This window comes from Apus apus, chromosome 2 (genome assembly GCF_020740795.1).
Source record: "Apus apus isolate bApuApu2 chromosome 2, bApuApu2.pri.cur, whole genome shotgun sequence".
Lineage (NCBI taxonomy): Eukaryota > Metazoa > Chordata > Aves > Apodiformes > Apodidae > Apus > Apus apus.
The window spans coordinates 15,007,076-15,028,151 of record NC_067283.1 but is presented as its reverse complement, the minus strand read 5'-3'; the positions used below and the strand labels follow the sequence as shown (position 1 = coordinate 15,028,151).

General features: G+C 39.3%; 1 protein-coding gene and 1 long non-coding RNA gene across 5 annotated transcripts in view; one reads left to right on the top strand and one right to left on the bottom strand.

Moving 5' to 3' along the window:
- The window catches only part of NRP1 (neuropilin 1), a 112,110-nt gene that overhangs the window by 31,022 nt on the left and 60,012 nt on the right, over nucleotides 1-21,076 (bottom strand). For all 4 annotated transcript variants that reach the window (XM_051610515.1, XM_051610518.1, XM_051610517.1 and 1 more), the window contains exons 7-8: nucleotides 19,812-19,978; nucleotides 2,580-2,735 (exon numbers count right to left, since the gene is read on the bottom strand). In XM_051610515.1, coding sequence (XP_051466475.1) covers nucleotides 2,580-2,735; nucleotides 19,812-19,978 — 323 coding nt within the window. The remainder of the gene's footprint in view (nucleotides 1-2,579; nucleotides 2,736-19,811; nucleotides 19,979-21,076) is intronic.
- Nucleotides 1-21,076, top strand: part of LOC127380903 (uncharacterized) — a 130,971-nt gene that overhangs the window by 85,611 nt on the left and 24,284 nt on the right. The window lies entirely within an intron of this gene.

Genomic DNA, 21,076 nt, shown 5'->3' with positions numbered 1-21,076 from the left:
CACCTGCAGAGTCCCCATACACACCATAATGTTGCAGAGCAGGAGAGCTCACGGATATTTTGAGAGCAGCAGCTCACTCCCTGCCTATGTTGAGGTGTTCCTAATGTCTAGATCTATATGCAGGAATGACATACACTGGTCTTTGTCACCCAAGGACTGTCATGTCCTGGAAGAATCCCTCAGTGCTCAATTAGGACAGTTTTATTCCCTGTGCACACATTAGAACAATGTAAAAAGCTACAGAACTTTCACCCCAAATTACATGTTTGAATTTCAACTAGACCATGCAAAATCCTATATGGAGTTAGGATAAAAACATGTATTATTTTGCTGTCTATGGGCTGAAGAGTTTTGCAGAGTGTATCGTGCAAGCCTTGTTTTGGTAACCTTCCATTTTAAATCCTTTTTAACAAGTGCTCAGACTTTCTTTCTCCTTGCATACTGAGATGGAAGACTATTTAAAATCTATATAGCAAGCTCTAAGATGTTCTTTGTGTCCCCCGAGGCTAACAGTCACATTAGATGAACAATGAGACTTCCACAAGAAGGGACATGATTGTGCTGTGCTTTCATGTTGAGGATCCTGCAGACACGCTCCTTCCTAGCGGAGCCGAAACCTTGCAATGTTCTAGTCCAAAGAAGGTGATTCAGTTTCCTGCTTCATCCTCACGTTGAGAGGACTAATTTCCTGTTGTTTTCCATGGATGTAAACCCCTTTCCTTTTATGGGAGATTCTCCCACTTCTTACACACACTGTCTACTTTCCTGTTTGTTACTTGCAATAACTGCACTAATTTGGAGTGGAGGCCAGTAGCACACAGCTGTCAACTCATCAGGCTCAGTTAGGTCTCAAGTAATTTAATGTAGGAGTTTCATATCCAGCAAGAGATTTTAAACTGAGCTACATTTCTTTTCAGAAACTTTTTTTTTTCCCTCTGGGAGGACCTGTGGCAGTTTTCTCAAGGTCTGCATCTGACAGAGGAAATGAGTCTTTTCTCAGATGTACACAACTCTTTACACATGGTTAGTGCAATGCTTGCGTGAGGCTGCCTTGAAGAGATCTGTGGCTGCCTGCTTTTGCTGCTTCTTCTGTAGCCAAGTCTCCTGAACTTTTAATTTGAATAAAGACAGTAGCACTTTTTTTCTTGTCCTGATCAACAGTGAAATACTGCCATTTTAGAAACCTGATTTTTTATAAACCTTTTGAACAAATAAGACAGGCTTAGGAATTGTTCCTAATTATTAATGACAGCATGTACAATAGAAACTCATGTAAAATACACTCTTGAAGAGTTTACAAATTGAAGTTTGTAATGAAAATCAGCCATGGTCTGATTGTGAAAGAGGCATTTGTTCAGAGTACAGGAACTGGAGTCTCATACCAGCCACAGCATTGGCTCCTCTTTTACCGTGGGCAAGTCAGCTATTGTACTTTTACACATCATTACACAGTGCTCACATTGCGGCTTTTGACCTTCTAAAGTTCCTTCTCTGCAAAACTAGAATAATACCTGTCAAAGAGAAGATTTCAGGATTCATTTTTTTATTGTTTTATTAAGTGCTTCAAAGAAGGAAGATGTATGTGTTAAACACGGCTACCATTTTGATTAGATAAAAGTAATGGACTTGGCATAGCACCTAGAGGTGAATCAGGGACAAATCAGTAACCAAATATTTAGAGTTAGATATGATTGCACAGAGAGGGTTTAATATTACATAGCTCCTCTGGGTCCTCACAGAAAGGTCACAAAAAAGCTATTTTGAAGGGAGGTACCATGAAACCTTTCCAGTTGCATCAGCCTCTGGCTGCATCTGGAGATATCCTGAGCGAGGTGGGAATGGAGGCACAGTCTCACTGGGACTATTCATGTGAGAGTTGGAGCAAAATTGACTTCTCAGTAATGAACTTTATGCTCAGGGTAGTGGATAATAAAGATTTTTCTTAGGAGTGTCTAAAGCTGTTTCATTGGGAGAACACAGTGAGCAAATACGATGATAAATGGAAAGGTGATAACAATCTATAAGGATGGAAAGATGCTCCTAATCATCTGTCTGCATGACCCTTGGCACTGAGATGCTTGGAAGTCTAAAAACTACTAATGACTTGCTAGCACTCCTACAAGACAGTATGGCTACGCACAGGGACCTGTGGCACTAACACACTGCATATCCAGAGCTCCACTGCAGATTTCTGATTCATATTTTGCATATATACAGATTTCATGTTTTTCAAAACATTCCCCATAATGTTTTTCTCAAGGTCACATAGAAATCTCTGGCAAACTGGGAAACAGCAGCACACTCCAGGGAAAAGACCCAAACCACTCAAATTATCATGGGTACAACAGACAGGGCAGCACATTGTACCCTTTTCAGCTTCTTTAGGCTTTGGATAAACAATTTATGTGGCCCATTACTACTGAGACAATAGTTATCTTTTCAATTTGGGATATTGTTAACCCTGGTCATGCTGATCAAACCTGTGGTACATTATTCCTCTTTTTTAAACAACTAATAGTAATTCAATAGTTCAATAGCCTCTTTCTTGGCGAAAGAGAGGCAAAAGAGAAAAGACTTACAACAGGCTTGTTTCCCTCCTTCAGTGTAATCCAGTCCTCTCCATTAGAGCTGACATCTACACGGTATGTTTTGAGATAATATTCTTTCTTAGTTTCTTTTGAGATGGCTCCTTGGGTCCCAATTCCAGAAACAAAGCGGAGAAGGCCAAGATCTACCTGTGACAAGGAATGAATTATGACATGAGGACAATCATTTCAGACCATGAGTAATGCAGAAGTGACACCCCCTCTGTCCTCCATGTTTTACAGAGATAATAAGGATTTTATATAAAGGAAATTGCAGCATATTGTTGATAATAATATAGCCATGATCTCCCCTTTTGTAAACAGTGTCATCACAGGAGACAGGGACATTTGCCAACTTAGCCAGGAGGGCTATTAATGTGCCAGAGAACTATCTTTCCTCTGTGGGGGAGGAACCAGAGAGCCCATCAGTGCCAGTGGGAACCACCAGACTGCAGATAAGTTACCAGAGAAGTTCCTCAAGGACCAGTCTGGTGAACAATCTTACTTAATACTTTCATTAATTACCTTGCATAGATGCTAATGAAATTCGCTGAGGACACAAAGCTGCAAGGCATTGTCAATACAGAGAAGAGTCATGCAGTGAGAAATGAATGACCCTGAGGCTTGGAGTATTAGAAATGGGATGAAATTTAACAGTAAAATATCAAAGTCATGCACTTAGGGAATGATAACAAGAATTCTGCTAAAACCCAGGAGCTCATCACTTGTAAACAGAAGAGGAGAAAAGAATCCCATGGTGTATTAGTCAGTCACAAGATAATTAAGAATCAGTGTGTGATTTTGTTGGGAAAAAGGCAAAAGAGTTGCTTGTGCCATGTGATGCATTTGAGTAAAAAAGAAAGAAGCATTAACACAAGTGCAATAATTCTGTTCCAACTGTCAAATGTAGTGAACTTTAGTCATTAGACAATAATGGCATTTTGAACTTGCTGGAGAAATGAGTGCTATGGTGTGCACATTAATGCATGTTAGAGGCCTTCTCTCCTCTTCACTCATCTTTCTCCTTCTCTCATGGAGTTCCATTGTTACTAAATTGATAAGTGATTCAGGTTAATCTCCTCCTCCTTCTCCCTCCCCCCCCCCGCCCCAGTCAGGTTGTTTATTTGTTAACTAGATCTGTTTCCTCATCTATTTCATCATGTGGTATCACAGAATATGTATTGGCATAGTTAGGAGGATGATGTAGGGTGCAGGAGCGCAGCTACTCAGGTCAGTTCTGCTGAAAGAAACATGTTTCCTCATCCACAAGTCCAGATGCCAAATGGCTGAAACTAGGCACAGAATTTCTTACAGCCATGTTGGTGCCCACAGCTTTGAAACACCTGCCATTTCCTTAGAGCCCTTCTTTAGCCATAATAACAAGCAAATGAAAATAAAATTCATCTGCCTCTTTCCGCAGCTAGAACCTTCTCGTTTCCTAAAGCAAACCACTTAATTTCAATATAAAATGACACTATTCACAAAACATTAATCATAGTAATTTATTTCCCTAAACTTCAGTTGTCCAGACTTTAGTAGGATAATAATAGGTTGAATTAACCCTTCTCAAGTGAATGTCCCAGGAATGTCTCAGGCTTTTTCATTATTCCAAAGTAGGTAGGATGCAGCATATACATCCTCTGTGTCCCACAGGCATCCTTTTTCCTGTCATATATCCAAAGGCAATAGAGCAGTTAAATCAACATACTCTGCATTCTCTCTCAAAAAGCTGAAGGAAGTGCCATTGAGGACAGACTGGCTGCTCTTTCAATGCCCATGTCATATGCAAGGCATTTTGAAGTTTTCCAACACAAGAATAGCAGCCTTGTGTGTGACAGAACCAGCTTTTAGGGCAAAGCCCCTGTCCCAGTTTTTAAGGCTCGTAAAGTCTATATGTAACATTTTAGCCCTTGTCTTTCGGGATGAAATACTGCAACATTTTGTTTTGTCATGATTAAAAAAAAAAATCAACCCTTAAAAAAAAAATAAAATCCCAGCACCACCTTACAAAACAATCAAGTGATTTAAAGTAACTAGAGAGTCTCAGATGTTAGATTGTTGCAATCTGAAAGTTAATGGGGGAATCTGGGCATCGTTGCGCTGAGCAATCTCAGCTTAACTTCAAATGCTCTCCAAACTGTACTCTGCTGATTGTAAAGTGTGCTGCACTGAGTTATGTCCAATACCACATTCACTTCCAGGCTGAAGTGCACTTGAAAATCTGGAAGTCTGAGGGAGTGCAGAGCTAAGTTATTTAAATGATCTGCTTCTCTTACAATTTGGAACAGCTCTTCAGTTTTGAAATGATTAAGGCCCCAAGCCTGTACCATTCCAACTGATTTGAAATGATTCTAGTAGGGGCTTTTTAATATACAGTGAGTGCTTCATTGTGAATAAAGTCAAGCAACGGCCTATTACAAGAGTTCTAGGTATTTGAAGCCAAGTTAAAATTTAACATTGGGGGTTTACGGGAAGGTTTGATTAGCTTATACCTGAGCTAAAGTTACAACTACCAGTCACTGACTGTTCTGGCAACTCAGGCTTGTCCCATTAAAGCACTCCGGGTGCCCAAATTTTGCTCAGTCTCAAATGCTGGTATTCAATATATTCCCTTACATCTCAGGGCACTGAATATCCTACAGCATCTACCCCACTGCCCAGAAGTAAGTCCTGAACATGCAAAGGATTTAAACATTACTTTAATGCCTAAAACTCGGCAGAATTCAAAAGGTAGGCGCAAATTCTCCTGCCAGCAGTTAACAGCTCACCAGGAGAGAGAGAGAGACTCTGAGAAGGTCTCTAATTTATTGCCTATAGGTAGGGAAGAGGCAACCTCATTAGAGCTGCTGGCTCCAGTAACTGTGTAACACCATATGGGAGGATGGGGCATCTCGTGTCCTTAGGGAGAACATCTCTTCACATAGATGTGCTCTCTCCGGATCAGCTAATCTTTACGTGCTTCTTGAAAACTGGAATTATGTCAACAGCAGACCTCTCCTGGAGTGCCTGGAGGCTGATGGCTTTGCGTGCCACAGCCTTAAACCCCTTGCAAAAAGCAAGCTGTAACCCCCAACCCGCCACATGCCAGGGTTGTTTGCTCACAAGCTGATAGAGGAAAAAAGAATAACCTTTCCCCAACAGTGTTTTGTGACAAAGGAGCAGTGCAAACAAGAATGGTGGGGCTCAGCAGCAGAGAAGCAGAAGGGCAGGAGGTTTTAAGTACTAACTCTGTCCCAATGCAGAGGTCCAGCCAGCAGAGGTGGAGCTTAAGGCATTTTCCTCCCTTTCACACTTCTCTGCAGTGGCCTCTGGAAGAGCTGCTCCTCTCCAGGTGCAAACAGAACTGCAACACTGAGCACCCCTCTGAGGTGCCTAAGTATGTTTGTAAATGAAGTTCTAAATTCATCAATCTTCTTCTCTAAGTGAGGTGATAAAAATGAATTATGTAGAAGACTACCTTGGAAACTGCATGATACATCTTAAGGGGCTGTTAAGCTCACCCTTATTAATCACTTTGTGATGCATTTTGCTTTCTTTCCAATGCCTTTTGAAAATTTAGGTTCTGTAAAATGCAAAATTGTGCATAAAATACACATTCTAAATGTTAAAGGGACTATTCAGAGCTGAACTTATATCAACTGCTATTAACAACCGGAACCTCCAGACAGGAGTTCACGTTTTTTGGAAGCTTATGCTTCTAGAGTTCAACTATCTGTGTAATTTTCCATCAGCTTAGTACGTCCTGTCCACAGAGGCCTCCAAGTGTTAACATGACCATGAGTAACCCATTTTTCTCAGATCTACTCTTCTCCAGTTGAGATAGTAATACAAATCTTTAACAACTTGGTGCTTCTTTGGGGTTTCTTGTCCTTTTTTTTTTTTTTTTTTTTTTTTTCCCCAAGCACTTGTGTTTCATGTTAAAATGAACTGTGGAGAAAGGTGGTGATGAAATACAGTACTCTTGAAGATGAACATCAAATGCCTTTCCCTGCAATTATTTGACATTTCACTTTCTGCACATATGATAAATAAACATCTGGCATATATTTTAGAGGATGCTGGTGATTTTGTACATTATTGTGTGCTTTATGGCTGTGATCTGAGATAGGCAGCGGTCTCCAAACCTGACATCTTAAAATTTCATTCCCATGACCAGAGTTTTAGCTTTGACTAACTGCAGTATGTAGCTAGTTGTTTTTTCAAATTTGGTTCACTTTCATTCAGATTAAAAAGCATATCTCTTCTGAAAATGATGCCCTAGGGCCTTATCCAAAACCACAGCCTTTGATAATTGCCTGTGTTGCAGTGTGATCGCCTTTATTGTACAAGACTGAGAGCAGACTTGCCTATAGGAATTGGCCCTTAACTTACAAGCCATGAGGAGCATCTCAAGTGTGTATCTTTTTCCAGCAGAGAAATGTTCATGTAAAAAAGCTCCATTTGTTCCTATTTCTAAAATCAATTTATTTCCTGTGAAAACATATTGCAAAACACTAGCTGTTTCTACATATGAATTACTTCCTCTCTATTTATTCTGCAATATATTTTAGCATGCAGGAAAAATATTTTTATTGCTGTCTTACTCTCTCTGAAAAATGTGGGTGGATGACATATTTTTAAGACATGGATATGGAAGGGGTGGCATACACATTTTATTAGAGACCAGTTAAAGAGAAGAAAAAAGAATAACATTTAGCTCTGCACAATATATCATGTAGCAAATCTTAGCAAACTCTTGGAAAGGGAACAACATACAGTGTACAAGACTTGAAATTAATACTGCTGCTTCCTGTCATCATACATAACCATGTGATAGTATGGAAGACCTTCTTTTCAGAATGAAAATCTGCCTTGCTAAATAAAATACAGTCATTGATGGAGCTGTGGCAAGGGAGCAGTTTTGCCAGCTTTTAACACTTCTACTGTAGGTCTGTTCAACAGCCTGAGAAAATAAAGGACAAAGTGCTGGAGTTTGATTAGCAACAGGAAGCTTTTTGTTGTGGGCATCTCTTGTGGCTTTAAAAGCTGTGTAATCCATCACTTGACACAACATACCAAAGTAAATATTTTTAGAGAACTGTGTCATTTCCCTAGATAGCATACAGTGCTCTGGGTCAGATTAACTGTTGTGATGCTTCACTGCTCTTCTGTCAAATATTTAATTAAACAAGAGTTGATCTTTTTTATTAGGTGTTGCTGTTGATTTGACCAGTCATGCTCTCCCATGATGTACATACAACTATCATTTAATTTTTTTATTTATTGAACTTTAAGTAAAGAAGATTAAAATGCTAAGTAAAAGTGGCACAAGCTCTAGTAGAAATTCTGTAGATAGACTAATTAATTTTGTTGGAAATTTACTTCCAAAAGTCTTCGTTATTGAAATGAGTAGTCATTGCAAGAGCACAACTCCTTGATTAATTACAGAGTGTACATATTCATCCTGAGTTTAAGTGAAAATAGTTCAGGCTGTAAACCTTCTCAGATTTTTGTGCAAAATTCTCAGTGATATTTGTGACAGTTCCGTAAAGAAAGTGAGGTAAAAATACTGCTGTTAGTAAAATCTTTCCCGAGTCTCACTGAGGTCTTAGTCATTGACCTTGACAGCAACATCCTCAAAGCCCCCAAAGAGAAAGCAGCTAACAACACACTGAACTTCTAGTCTGTGCCTAACAACTGTCCTCAGTCAGTAAGCTTCACTGAACTGATGCTTATGTGACTTAGCAAAAAGGGGAAGCATGAAAAAGAAGATGAGCAAACATTCATGCCAAAGAAATAGGAAAGTTTGGCAGGAAAAAGGAAAGGAACTTTCTTTAGCAGTTGAAATATTCCTCACAATTGTCACCTTCTGCCCAAATAATTTTCTGTAGCAGAAAAAATATAAGTGTAAAGATTCCCTCAACTGAAAAGACAGAACAGACTCAAAGGATGCTATCACATTGAGATATCAATGCTGCGGTCATAGTATTGAGTACAGTAATTTATTTTAGCTCAGCCAAGAGAAAATTTAAGAGAACTATGGAGAAGTATGAGTGAAGAACATTAGGGAACCTCTGTCATCATTATGAGGGTGGTTCAAGATGGAAAAGATGCAGAAAGAGTAAGAAAAGTAAAATCCAGAAACAAAAAGGAAAAAAGAAAAGACAAGAAAAAAAATGAAAGAAAAGGCCTCTGACAGGGAAAAGATAATGCTTGTGTGGGCTGTGTTGCATCTGGATTCATGGCACATTCTCCCACTCTTATGTTAATTTTTTTTTTGCATAAATCAGAAGCAACTAATTAAAAAAGAAATATTTAATTCTGACATGTTCTTTGAACTGGTGTTCCATCTGGTTCTGTTTGAATAGTAAAATCCGCTGTAGTTGTAAAAATTGGCAAGCAGCACTCTGGTAAAGAGAAACAAAAGAGGCTCAGTACAGCAGGTTAATACACTAGCATTTCAACTTGAGACATTTCCAGAATCCAGCAAACCAAATCGCTCCAGTATGGAAGCTATAAAGATCAAATGTGAAAGAGAAATGCTGCAAGTGGGCCGGGAGAAGCACTGCCACTGGTAGACATTAGCTCTGTGTGATATTTTTAGTGTGAGTCTTTGAAGGAATTTGGTTTAAAAGCAAGGGCAAAGCAATGGTCCCCTGCAATGGTCTCACTGTATTGTATGAAATGCATCCAGTGCACATGCAGTGATAGGGAATGATCCTTCTGCTATTCATTTGCAAGCTCCACATTGCCCATTCCTGTGGTGCTCTGCTGTGATGTGGTCGTGATCCAGAAGACTCAGAAAAGAACCTTCTTCTTAATTTACTTTTTAACTTGAAAACTTTTAAAAACCTGAACACCAAGATAGAATAAACTCTGATAATAAAAGGAGGAAAATGTAATTGTATTGAGATTTCTATACAGTCTGGGATGTAATTAATCAGCATCCCGTGCCATCTGAACCCTCTCTGTAGCAATGAAGAGAAAGGCTGATTAACTCCCACTGCTTTAGCAAAAGATTGTTTTACATCTTGCAGGAGCATATCTTGCTGTGAAATATTACTTCTTTAAAATCAAAACCTTTGCTTTGGCACTACATTAACTTGCAAATGGATAACCTAAGACATGTACAATGACTTGGTCAAAAAAGGAGGAATGTGAATGGCCCCTTTCTCCAGCTAAGATATTTAGGAACCCTTGCTGAGCAATAAACGAGTCAGGAACGTAATACTTTTAATTAACGTTTTCTGAATACTTATTTGTAATTTACATTTAATTTTAAATCTGCACTTACTCCTTTGATTTGGAATGAGGACAACTATTTAGTGCAGTTTGAATGTAACCTTCCCCAGTTAGTGTTAGAAACTATAGAAAAGGGAAACTCTATAGCAATACTTGCAAGACCACTCTTTTCTGAGAGCACGACATCATTGTATGACTATTTTCCCCCTAAATGTACTGAGCAACTAATGCACAAATGGGAAATAAGTAATCCAAAGCTTCTCTGTCAGACTGCTTCACATGTCAATAACTGGGCTTTGGGTGGAAAGCACTGAATTTTGCCTATAAAATTATTCAGTAGCATTTTTTTTTTTTTTGCTAGCTGCTGTCCTGCTGGAGTCAGAGGGTACAGGCAGCAAGGCTTGATTTTACAATACATTTTAGTATTTTGAATGTAAATACAATATTACACATGTATAAACACACAGAAATAACCGCTGCTTCTTGCTGTTTCACAGCATACCTATGCTAATCGGGTAGGAAGCTGGTAAGGGAGGGTATGATTCAGTATGCAGAATTTAACTTCTACTGTCTCAGACAGCACACCTTGATGGGGTAGGTAGATCTGAGTGTGCAATCACTGTGTTCAGAGAGAGATCCATTGAAATAACTAGAATTTTTTACACTTAGATACTTTTGAAAGTTTAGGCTTTGGATTTTCTACAAAAAATAGCAAGAAAAGGGGGCAAAAAGTACCAGAATCTAAGATTTAAAACTTTGAAAGCTTAATTTCATTGGCAACTGGGATAGGTGTACAACCTGTGTCATTAGAAATATATTTATTTTCCTATGATCAGACTTCTCATCTTGGAAAATCGTCACAGTCTCTTTAAATCAGTCAGTCATCCACAGGAGTCTGCATTCATTTATTCTCTGTTAAATGGAACTGTCAGTTTTGTTGCATCAAAATTCGATTTTCTATTTCATACACATTGTGTATGATGACTTTAATTTACTACTGGGTCACCAAGCAAGTCACTGCTTTTTTAAAATATGAGTTTCTGCTACCTTCTAGAAAATTGTGGTGAAGGTACTGTAAATGAATGGGGAAAATAAGAGACAAAGACTATGCACATAAAGATAATTTTGCTTTTTCCTTGATATGTCTCTCATAGCTCTGAGGAAATGCTCACACAGATGAAATATTTCTGAGGCTGTGATTTTGAAGACTGGTTGCTGAGAATGTTGTTTCTGTGCCATGCTCAGGGAGGAAGGTGGACAGCAGAAGGGATGGTGAAGGCCAGTGACTACTGAGACAACTTCCTCTCTGGTGCTAAAGCAAACCAAGGATACTGGCTGCACTCCAGCTGTGACCTTCTCTCCACAAAGTCTGTTCAAACTCCAGTCACTGGGATTTAACTTCCAGGTTTTTTTTAACCGAAGAATGGTGTCTGGTTTGTGTACCCCTACCTGGCCTCTTTGAAAGTTACTCTATCTCCAGCTATGCAAAGAGCAAAGCTATCGATTTTTAAGTGCCGTGGCTTTTAAAAATAAACACGGGATGTATTTTCTTAGTTAAGCATATCATGAAAAGGAGGAACACTCCTATGGACAGTTCATTTTTATGGACTGATAAGAACATTTTAAAATTATTCTGTGTAATGTCAGCACTTCAGCATATAGCTTGAATTTAGTAGGCTTTGCAATGGAGGAGCCCACTCCTATTTGTGTTAAGGCTGAAGGCTAAAGTGCAATAATCTATATCCTAAATATGACCAGTTAAAATACACTCTGGTTTTATATGTGATAGGACTAATGGATCTTTTCAGCAGCTTCAGAGGACCAACACCAGAAGCGAGTTTGGCCCAAAGTGTTCAACACAGGAGGCTACAACAAAGAGAAAGACCAGACTACATGGGTACAGCTGGTTGGTGGAAGTTATGTGTAAACAGTGCTTCTCTGATGAGAAGGCAGTTGTTGCTGAAAACAGAGGAACTGAACCTCAGCTTAATGTTTGGTCAACTGTGTTTTTTCTGCTAGTAGGTTTTGTTTATCAGACAGCTATGAAGTTTATGCTAATGCCTTTTTAAAGAGTTTTTAAAACCTTGAATGAAAACATTGGTGGTAAAGCAAAAATGAAAGCATTTGCCTGATGAAATAGGTTTGGTTTCTTCTTCTTCTTTTTTTTTTTTTTTTTTTTTTTTTCCATGGTGAGAAGACAAATTGCTTTCTGAAGGGCAAATACTTACCACCTGGAAGAAATCTCATTTATCCTTCCACTTTACCTATTTTGCTACTGCTGTGAAAATGTCACCTAATGGGCAGAACAGAATTAAACTGGGACAGAAAAGCAGGCTGACACAAGGACAGGGGAGGCAAATGATAGCTCAGCAACAGAAAATCTGGAGCATGGATGCTGAGATGGGTAAGGGCCCATAGGACTCATGAACTTTTCAGCTTCATACTACTGTGCAGGTGTAGAAAGAGTGAATAAAAATGCACACTCACCTTCTGGAAAACACTCAGCAGCACACCTATCATCTCCATCCAGGGAAAGCCCCGTGAGAACAGAGACCTTTAGCTTGGTAACAACTCTGCTTATTATAATGTGCCTCAGCTGTGCGTTCCTACCCAAGGCTGTATTTCTAGCCACCACCCTTAGTCACTTAACTTCTAGCCCTGAGCACTAACTCACCCGCAGTTTGACACCTGCCTAGTCTTATAGATTAATTTATTTCTGCTAGAGTCAGAAAAATCTCCTTTTTGAGATACGTGCCTTCACATCTGCAGAAAGTCCTGGCTGTAGTGGAGCAGATGAGTTGCAGTGCCTGGGAGCTGGGTGGGCAAGGCTGCCTCAGCCCCCCAGGGGCTCTGCAAGGCATCTGGGAGAGAGCTCTCCTACCCAGCAGAATGGCACAAGCAACTGATTTTTTTGCTCACTGGCAGTTTAAAAACCAGCAAGCAATAATGAATGTTTTCAGTCAAGCCAAACATGTGAACCTGGTGAATGGGAAAATAAAAAAAAAAAAGAGAGAGAGAAAAATCTTTCATAGTGTTTTTAAAGTGGGTTTAATTTCTGTGAAAGAAAGTAGAAGAAAAAGACGCTATGATTAAAAAACCAACAACTGTCATGTTGAGTTTAAAACCATATTTAAAAGTTTTAATTTCTTCCCCTTCTGGAACCAACTAGTGAAAGTGAGATAAATTTACAACATTATTTTAGTAGTTGCTGAATCAGTGCTTTTGCTGGACACAATTTTAATTCGCCATCTCAGCTCTAAAGGGCCATCTGTCTTGAAGCCATTGAGGGGATAGAGGGCTGGACTGGGAAGTGGATGCATAGGTAATTACAGACTTATATACAAACTACTCAGATCTCTGCATAATGGATCCCCTGAAAGAACTGAAACTATTATAATGATTAGGCTGCTAGTGGAGGCTTGGAGGGGCTCTGCTTCTGCTGCTCCTCCATATGTTGCATTGCTTCAAGCCACACAGGACTCTCCTCTGTATTAGGGCTGATGCTAAAACATGTCAAGGGGAGGTACAGAGAATTTTCTTCTAAACTGCATTTTGCACCTGCACTTCTGGAGCAATAAGGCTGACAACATTTTGCACAGCTCTCTGAGCATCCCTTCAGCCTCCCCAGAGTGATAAATCTAGGGCTGGGAACTTTTCTGGTACTAAAATAGCTCTTAAAGCACTTTGAATAATCAAAAAACCCCTTCATACTTCGTAGGGTCTTTTTATTTCTCCCTCTCCCTCTTGTCTAATTTCAGTACTTGCCTTTGTGAAACTCTACCATTTATTCCCATGTCACAGTAAATAAAGGTACGAATGTATCCTGCTGGGTCAATTAACCCCAGTTCTGCACTGTGTCACAGTTTGTACTGACTGTAATTTCCAGAAAGGAATATTCTTTTGTCATTCTTTGCCCATGTGCAAAGCATGTTAAGACCGTAAGATAACTGTAACACTTTTCCACACAAAGCTAACTCTGCTTTTTGTAATTTCTGGAGTGCAGTTATGAACTGTAAAATGACACGAACCAAATACATGACTTGCATTCTAAAGTGGTAAAGAAGACAAAGGACTGACAGTTTTTGTGCTTTCATGTCAGTGTGTTCCCTAATAATGGGCAAGCCCTGCCACAAAGCCTCTGAGCTCCAGCTCTCAGGCAGTCCTTCAAAGGCTAGGAGAACTGGGAGGCTGAGTTTTCCCAGGTTTCATGTTATTCTATGCAGTAATATGGTGCACTTCACTGCAATATTATACTCCAAAAGAAACAGAAATAATGAGAATAAAAATAACAGGCATTGTTGATTTGTGCTTCCTTGAGTTTTATGTGAACTATTTAGATAAGCTTGATTGGTAAAGTCAACCTAAAGAGCTGCCTGATGTAAGAATAAACCTGTTAATAAAACAAATGTGCTGTGCAGCAGCATATATAAACTCTGACTATATTTTTAAGTGAATACCTGATAAGGAAATAAGCTATGACACAGATGAAAGGTCAAGACACCAAATGATGAACTGCAACTATTTTCAGAAGTGCTACAGGAATAAATCTGTACTAATCTATATACCAGTTTACATCAGCAATGCCTGCTTCTGGGTTTCGCTTACAAAGGAGCAAACAATGAAAAATGTAGGTTACTGCAAATGTAAAGGAATGAAGACAAATGTGGAAGAAAAATTCTTCCTCAAAGGGACCTCAGAGGTCCCTCTCATTCTGGGGAAGCAGTGTATACATAGAAATGTTTTAAATCACTGGACGTATATTTTCCTTGTATGAGAGAGTTAGTGTTAAATAAACAACTGATATTTCAATCAGTGGAGGCGAGGGGGATCTCCCAGGTTGCTTTTTGCAGGCCTCTTCTTACCACTCTCTGGCCTTTCTCCAGATCCCTCATGCTGCAAGATGCAGAGGGTGATTTTTGCACCAGGTCAGCTTATATTCCTAGGGTTGACCAGTCTAGATGTCTAGGGAATTACTCTACAAGAGTCATAGGTGCCAAGGCATGGGGGGATGAGGTGGAGATGGCAGGCAGAGGTGAGAGGGAGCGACCAGAACTGCTCCAGGTGCCAACCTCTGACTCTGGCCACTACATATGATGTCAGATCCGTGCCCTGCTAAAAACCCAGCAGTATAAATATGGGTTGGATTAGCCAATTCTGTCATATTAGCCAGGACATACAATAGGGAGTTAATCTTAGTGTATGGCCTTATGTCAGCTGCAGAATCACATATAATACCCAATCCAGAGAATAATGTCTATTTATGTTAACCCCCTATTGACCTTTTTTGAACAAATTTGAACTGGCAGAGTGTATTTATACCAGAGCAGTGCTTTTTGTTTTATGGTTGCAAAGTTTTGATCTGATACTAGGATTCTTAAAGCTGGATTTATGGTTCTATTCAATCCCAGCCATAATATGAACTGAAGATCTTGTGTTATTATCAAAAATGCTTTACTTTCTGTGCAAGCTGGAGGTCTCACTTAGTTTTAAATGACGAGAGAAAAATTATGCCACCCAGAAATTATCATCAAGCTTGGTGGGAATGTAAAGATTTGTGTTATATGCATTAGATGAAACATTTTGATAGAAAACATACAGATACTGCAGTAAAAGTACCCAGAAGATGTCACTCCTAACGGGTTTGAAAACCCACGCTTTTACGAGGATTGATGATAGCACAGGTTCCCAGTGACCCTGGTAATAGGCAATCAGTCTCTCTTCAAAACCACACACATGTGGGTCTCATGTGTGCTTAGCTGATGGCACCCATCCGGCTGGGCGCTCCTCCTGGAGCTGCCTCTGCTCTGGAGCTGCCCTGGGGGCTGCTGGCCACCACCCATTGGGCTGTCCCTGAGGTGCTAGGGTTTGCCATGCGCAGCAGCCCGTGGTTTCTGCTCAAAGGCTTTGACAAGAAGACACAGAAATTGCCCTAAATATAAAGATTTTGCATGTTACTTTTTCAGGTGAGTGTAAATGTATCTGCTGTTCTTAAACACAAACATTAAATCTACTCTGTAAAAACACAATTACTGCTGCCATGACAGAAATCAGTTGTCCCTTTTGCAGGAATGCCTTGAAAAGGCAATCATAAAATCCCTGCATGTTATGGATTTCATTAACATTGTACTCCCCTAGGATTCCCAATTGCACAATAACAGGAGTTCTTTAAATTTTAAATACCATAGAAAGGAACAGTTTCACTGAAACCAGATGTGAAACCCTTGCACTGGCCTTCTTACTGGTTCTAAGTACTGAAACTGGCTGGTAATTGATACCTATTAACATGTTTGTTGTTCAGATTACAGAAGTGGAAACACTATACTATTTTTCCTGTGAAAGGATACGTTAATGAGGGACAACGACTTACTCTGCAATGGCAGTTCCCTGCTCTTGATTAAATTAAAGGGCTGTTTTTATTTTTTACTCTAAATTCTGCCGTTTCACACTGAAGGGCAGTTGAGTGTGTGAAACGTAAGTGTAATAAACAAGGAGGCTGAGCTTAAGGTTGAGGCGCTAATAATATCCCATATGACACTAACTTAATGCTTATTTTTGGCAGCCCTTGCCTCATGCATATTTTTATTCCATTCACATCAGAAAATCCAGACTATATTAATGTTTTTAAAGAAGAAATTCAATCTGGAGTGATTCTGTTTCTGATTATGGAGTCACTCCAAATTTCAAGTTAGTCAAGCAATTTTCAAAAGTGTGTTTGAGGATAAAAAGAAAATGGAGAATGAACTATGCAGACTTATTGTGTGACTGTGCTATGGATATTTTGAACCTAAGCTTTGACATTTATTTCAAAACAAATAAGGAAAGGGATGGACAGGCAGCTGTCACTTCAGCAGAGCCTGGTAAGCAGGCAGCACGCAGATGAACTCAGAAGTTAGTATCTTCTCAGCCACAAAGGAGCAATCAAGTTTTTCCACCAAAGAATAGGTTCCACGTCCACAGATGGAATTAATACAGATCCATTACTAACAACAAGCCAACACTATTTTCCTAATTCCTTTCAGCAAAATGGTCCAAAAGATGTCAACACTTCAAAGGAGACAATCATATCACATGCCCTCTAGACACCCTCTATAGATACCAGTCTCCCTTTGCTGATACTGAACTGAGGCTTTCTGTTTTCTTTTGTCTTAGCAAAAACATTAACCTTGAAGGGAGGGGTAAAAGGAAGGGAAAGGAGAACTATAATATTTCCACCATACAAAAAAATTATACACTAAGGATATTAGTAATCAGAGCTGAATTTTCAAGCTGCTTTGCCCATGTATGATTGTATATATCTCATATATATGCCCTAGTTGCATATGCATATTAGCAGTTTGAAGGCAGACATCCTTATTTAACCAGCTGCAGTGTGTGTGCAGGTATGGAATCCTGCAATCATGGAAAGATTAATGCATACTGATATACATATAATCTTTGCCTTTCAGACAAGGGCATATAGGCAGATATTTTCACTTTAGAAGTTCCAAGTTCAGCATTGCTGTACCCTTCAGACTGTGCTTTGCTGTTGAATATTTTTGAGACTTCTTGCACTGTGCAACAAAAATCCATTTATGCTGTACTGCACAAAAGCAAATACTTCACATAAATTACTAGTTTGCAATAGCTTACAGAACAAAACAGAACAAAGTGACCTCAGTCCTTCATCTACAAGTGACTTCCTCTTTTTATAAAATATTATGGTGTTTTTCAGTGGGTAATTTCAGAATATTTTATGAGTTGCATGTCCTTGATTGTTTGTCTGTAAGCTCTTATGGTGATGAACATCTGTTCCTGGATATATCTGTATGGAGGAAACCTGGAATTTCAATATTTTATCCAGATACAAGCTCACAACATGTGCTTACTGCCATTGGCATCAAGCCTTTGTAGAAGATGGCAGCTCACATGTGCAAGGACCTTGTTATTGAGGTGCCTGATGGCATGAAGCGCGTAGCACCCGTCTCAAGATTGTTAATTAAGTTTAACAGGGAAGCATTGAGAACACATTTTGAAGTTTGAATTAGCAATGTCAGTATTGAATTGAACCATAATAAATAAGTATAAGAATTAATATCTCCTTCACATGGGCCCTGGGCAGTGGAGGAGATGTCCTAGGGTGAGGCTGCTCAGGGAAATGGTCCACACTGCCTTTTCTAAAGTAGGTGAGAGCTGTGGCATGAGCAGTACAGCACACAAATAACCAACAGCTTCTTGGCTATTGTGGGAGCTGGAGGCAGCATAAAGCTGCTCAAAATTATGCTTGGTGGTTGTTTCATTCCCTGAGCACCCCGGTTTATGGCAGAGGGCAAAGACATGGGCAGGAGGCCTGAGGTACCCTGAGCTATTTTAAGCATAAACTCCAGAGTAGCTTGGATTCTGTTGTGTGTTTGTTATTAAAAAAGTTAATGGTTAAAAAGTCCTTTGAAACTTTTTCTCAGAAAGATCTAGTTCTAAGTGAAAGGATTAAGCTTTATATATATGTATGCAGTCATCATAACTTAATAAAGTTAATAAGCACACAGAACACATGAATGAGATTTGACTAGCTCTCTTGTTTTGATTATCCACTCATAAACGCGTAAGTGACAGTAGAAATGAAGGGAATAAAGAAAAAGTGGTGGTCCTCCGACCAGATGAAACACATGGAATTTGATTCTGATGCATTCCATTCCTTTTCCATGTGCATTCCATGGATTACAAGTGGCAATGATTAATAACAAGTCTCACACTTAGATAAGGCTGGAGAGATTTTAACATTTATTCCTAAGTGAGAAGAAAGGATCAACAGATATTTTTTGCCACTCTGAAGTCTGATTAGGTCCTTCATACATGATTGCCAACTTGTCAAGGGCTCAGGATGTGTAGGGGCCCCAAAGCAGGACACCTGAGAGTCTCATTGTGTGCAAAGGATCAGAAATGAAAGATTTCCCCCTCTTTCTTCCCTTTCCTAACTACTACTCAACATGTTTTTAAGCTTTCTTGCAGACAGCAAACCTCACAGGAAACACCAATGTGAACATTCGTATGGATGGCTAATAAGGCATTGTTTTTATATGTCAGTTAGTAATTTCCTATAGAAAAAAAGAGGAGCACGAGGAATGTTTTGAATATATGAACAAGTTTTCAGTATTAGTAATATTGACCTGATATGCTCAAGCTTTTCTCCTAGCTTTTGCCAACAGAAATAGAATCTAGGTCACAACTAAGAACTGTAAGTCAATATGCGATTCAGAAAAATCAGTGCTTTTTTTCACCTAATGGTATTAACACTTGCCTGGTAGTATAGATGATTTGTATACAGCAATTCATATGAATATAATGTTAACCTGTTCAGCTATCATGCACCATTAAGCTATAGACCTGATAGCAAATAGCAAACAACAAACCTAAGTAGACTAACTGAACTGAAGGAGTCTCTTTGTGGGGTCAAATGTTTGCAGGATTTCTCCTGTATTAACAGAGCAAAGCTGAGGCAGCCAATCTTACTAATGAATGTTGTGTTTAAGGACATGGAAGAATAGCCATTGGACAGAGATCACTAAACTCACTTTGTATGTGACATATTCTAGAAGGGACATAGGCCTTCTGAGGTGAAATCTTGAGTTCATAAAAACACCATGCTGTATTAATGCTTAACTGTAATCAGTTAGAGACATAGCACATACTCAGTTTACTGGGACATTCCACTTTAAGTGCATGTTAAACTAATATTGACTTTTCCACTAAACCAAAATCTCTGTTATTTGTGCCCAGAAGACTGAAAAAACAATAGAGGTGGGAAGCAGAAGAATTAATCTTCCTGACCTTTTCTTTTTTTAATACCTTTGGGAGTCACTCTTTTTTTATGTGTCTAACAGGGAACATGAGCTATTCACTTGCAATGATTCTTAGATTATGTAGAACTACTTCACTCTGCTATTTTTCTCCCCTTTCTTTCTCATTCTCCACAGTCAATAAACTCCACAGACCATTATTAATAATATCTTTAAAATGTTATCTTTTTACCTGTATCCATTCTCTGACAGAGTCTTCCCCTGGGGTCCAACCATTCTCAGGGTAATTTAGCCGGGACCTTTCTGAAGACCAGATAGCGCTGTACTGGGAGGAGACCGTGATTTGATCGGAGTGAATTTCTCCCGACTCCATACCTAGTGGTTCCATGCACTGGAAATCTGATGAAAAATAAATTGCCATCATTATTGTGGTCAGCTTTTTGATTTAGACTTTGAATAATGAGAATGTTTTCCTGCTTTGAATATGAGTATCTAAAGAATTGATTTTTATGTGACTTTGAATACTTTAGCAACTTTAAGTGAGGCGATATTGGGCTTATGGTGTCATTCTTAACACTGTCATTTGAGTTGCCATGGCAATTCTGTAATAATAATGCTATACAAATATTTTTAGCCCTGCACTGTAGCCATTTCGCTATAGGACAATAGAATTCTCTTTTCTAGGGTAGCACAGGCACTTCTGTGGATTTGTTATACAAAGCAATGTATGTCCAACTCATAATTATGCACAAAGTCAGGAAAGACAAACCAGATAACTGTACAAAATAATTTTATTTTAGTATTATTTACTCCAGTGCAAAAAGAATAAGTTGTTTCAAAAAGATTACTAAAATTCTAGCCATTCTCTTTTGATCCTGGATACTGGATAGAAACAGATCAATGGAATTTGAATCCAGGCCAGAAGAGTATTGGGAATTACCACCTCTTCCGTAATGCACTGTATTTGAAATGAGTTTATCATCTCATTTATTATACTCTCTTTTTGTTTACCTAGATAATTTAGAATCAGTTGACACACTAGTCACTAGAGTGAGTTCAAAGGATGGGAGGGCATAGAAACAAAATTCTTCTCTCTTAGAAAACAAATGCCCAGTGAAGACAGAGAGGCCGACAGCTGTAGGCAGATCCTCACACACAGCTGCTCATGCAGCCCCCTGTCAGACATTTACCAACTCCCTTGCAAGATTAGGAAAAAATAACATGAGCCTACACTGGATGGCCAGGCCCAGACAGTGGTGGTGCACAGAATTAAATCCAGTTGGTGGCCAGTCACCAGTGTTGCTCCCCAGGGCTCAGTGCTGTGGCCACTCCTGTTTAATATTTTTATCAATGACCTGGATGAGGAGATCAAGAGCACCTCTGTAAGTCTGCAGTAGAAAGAGACCTGGAGGTCTTGGTTGATAGCCAGGTGAATATGAGCCAGCAGTGTGCCCAGGCCAAGAAGGCCACCAGCATTGTAGCCTGCATCAGGAATAG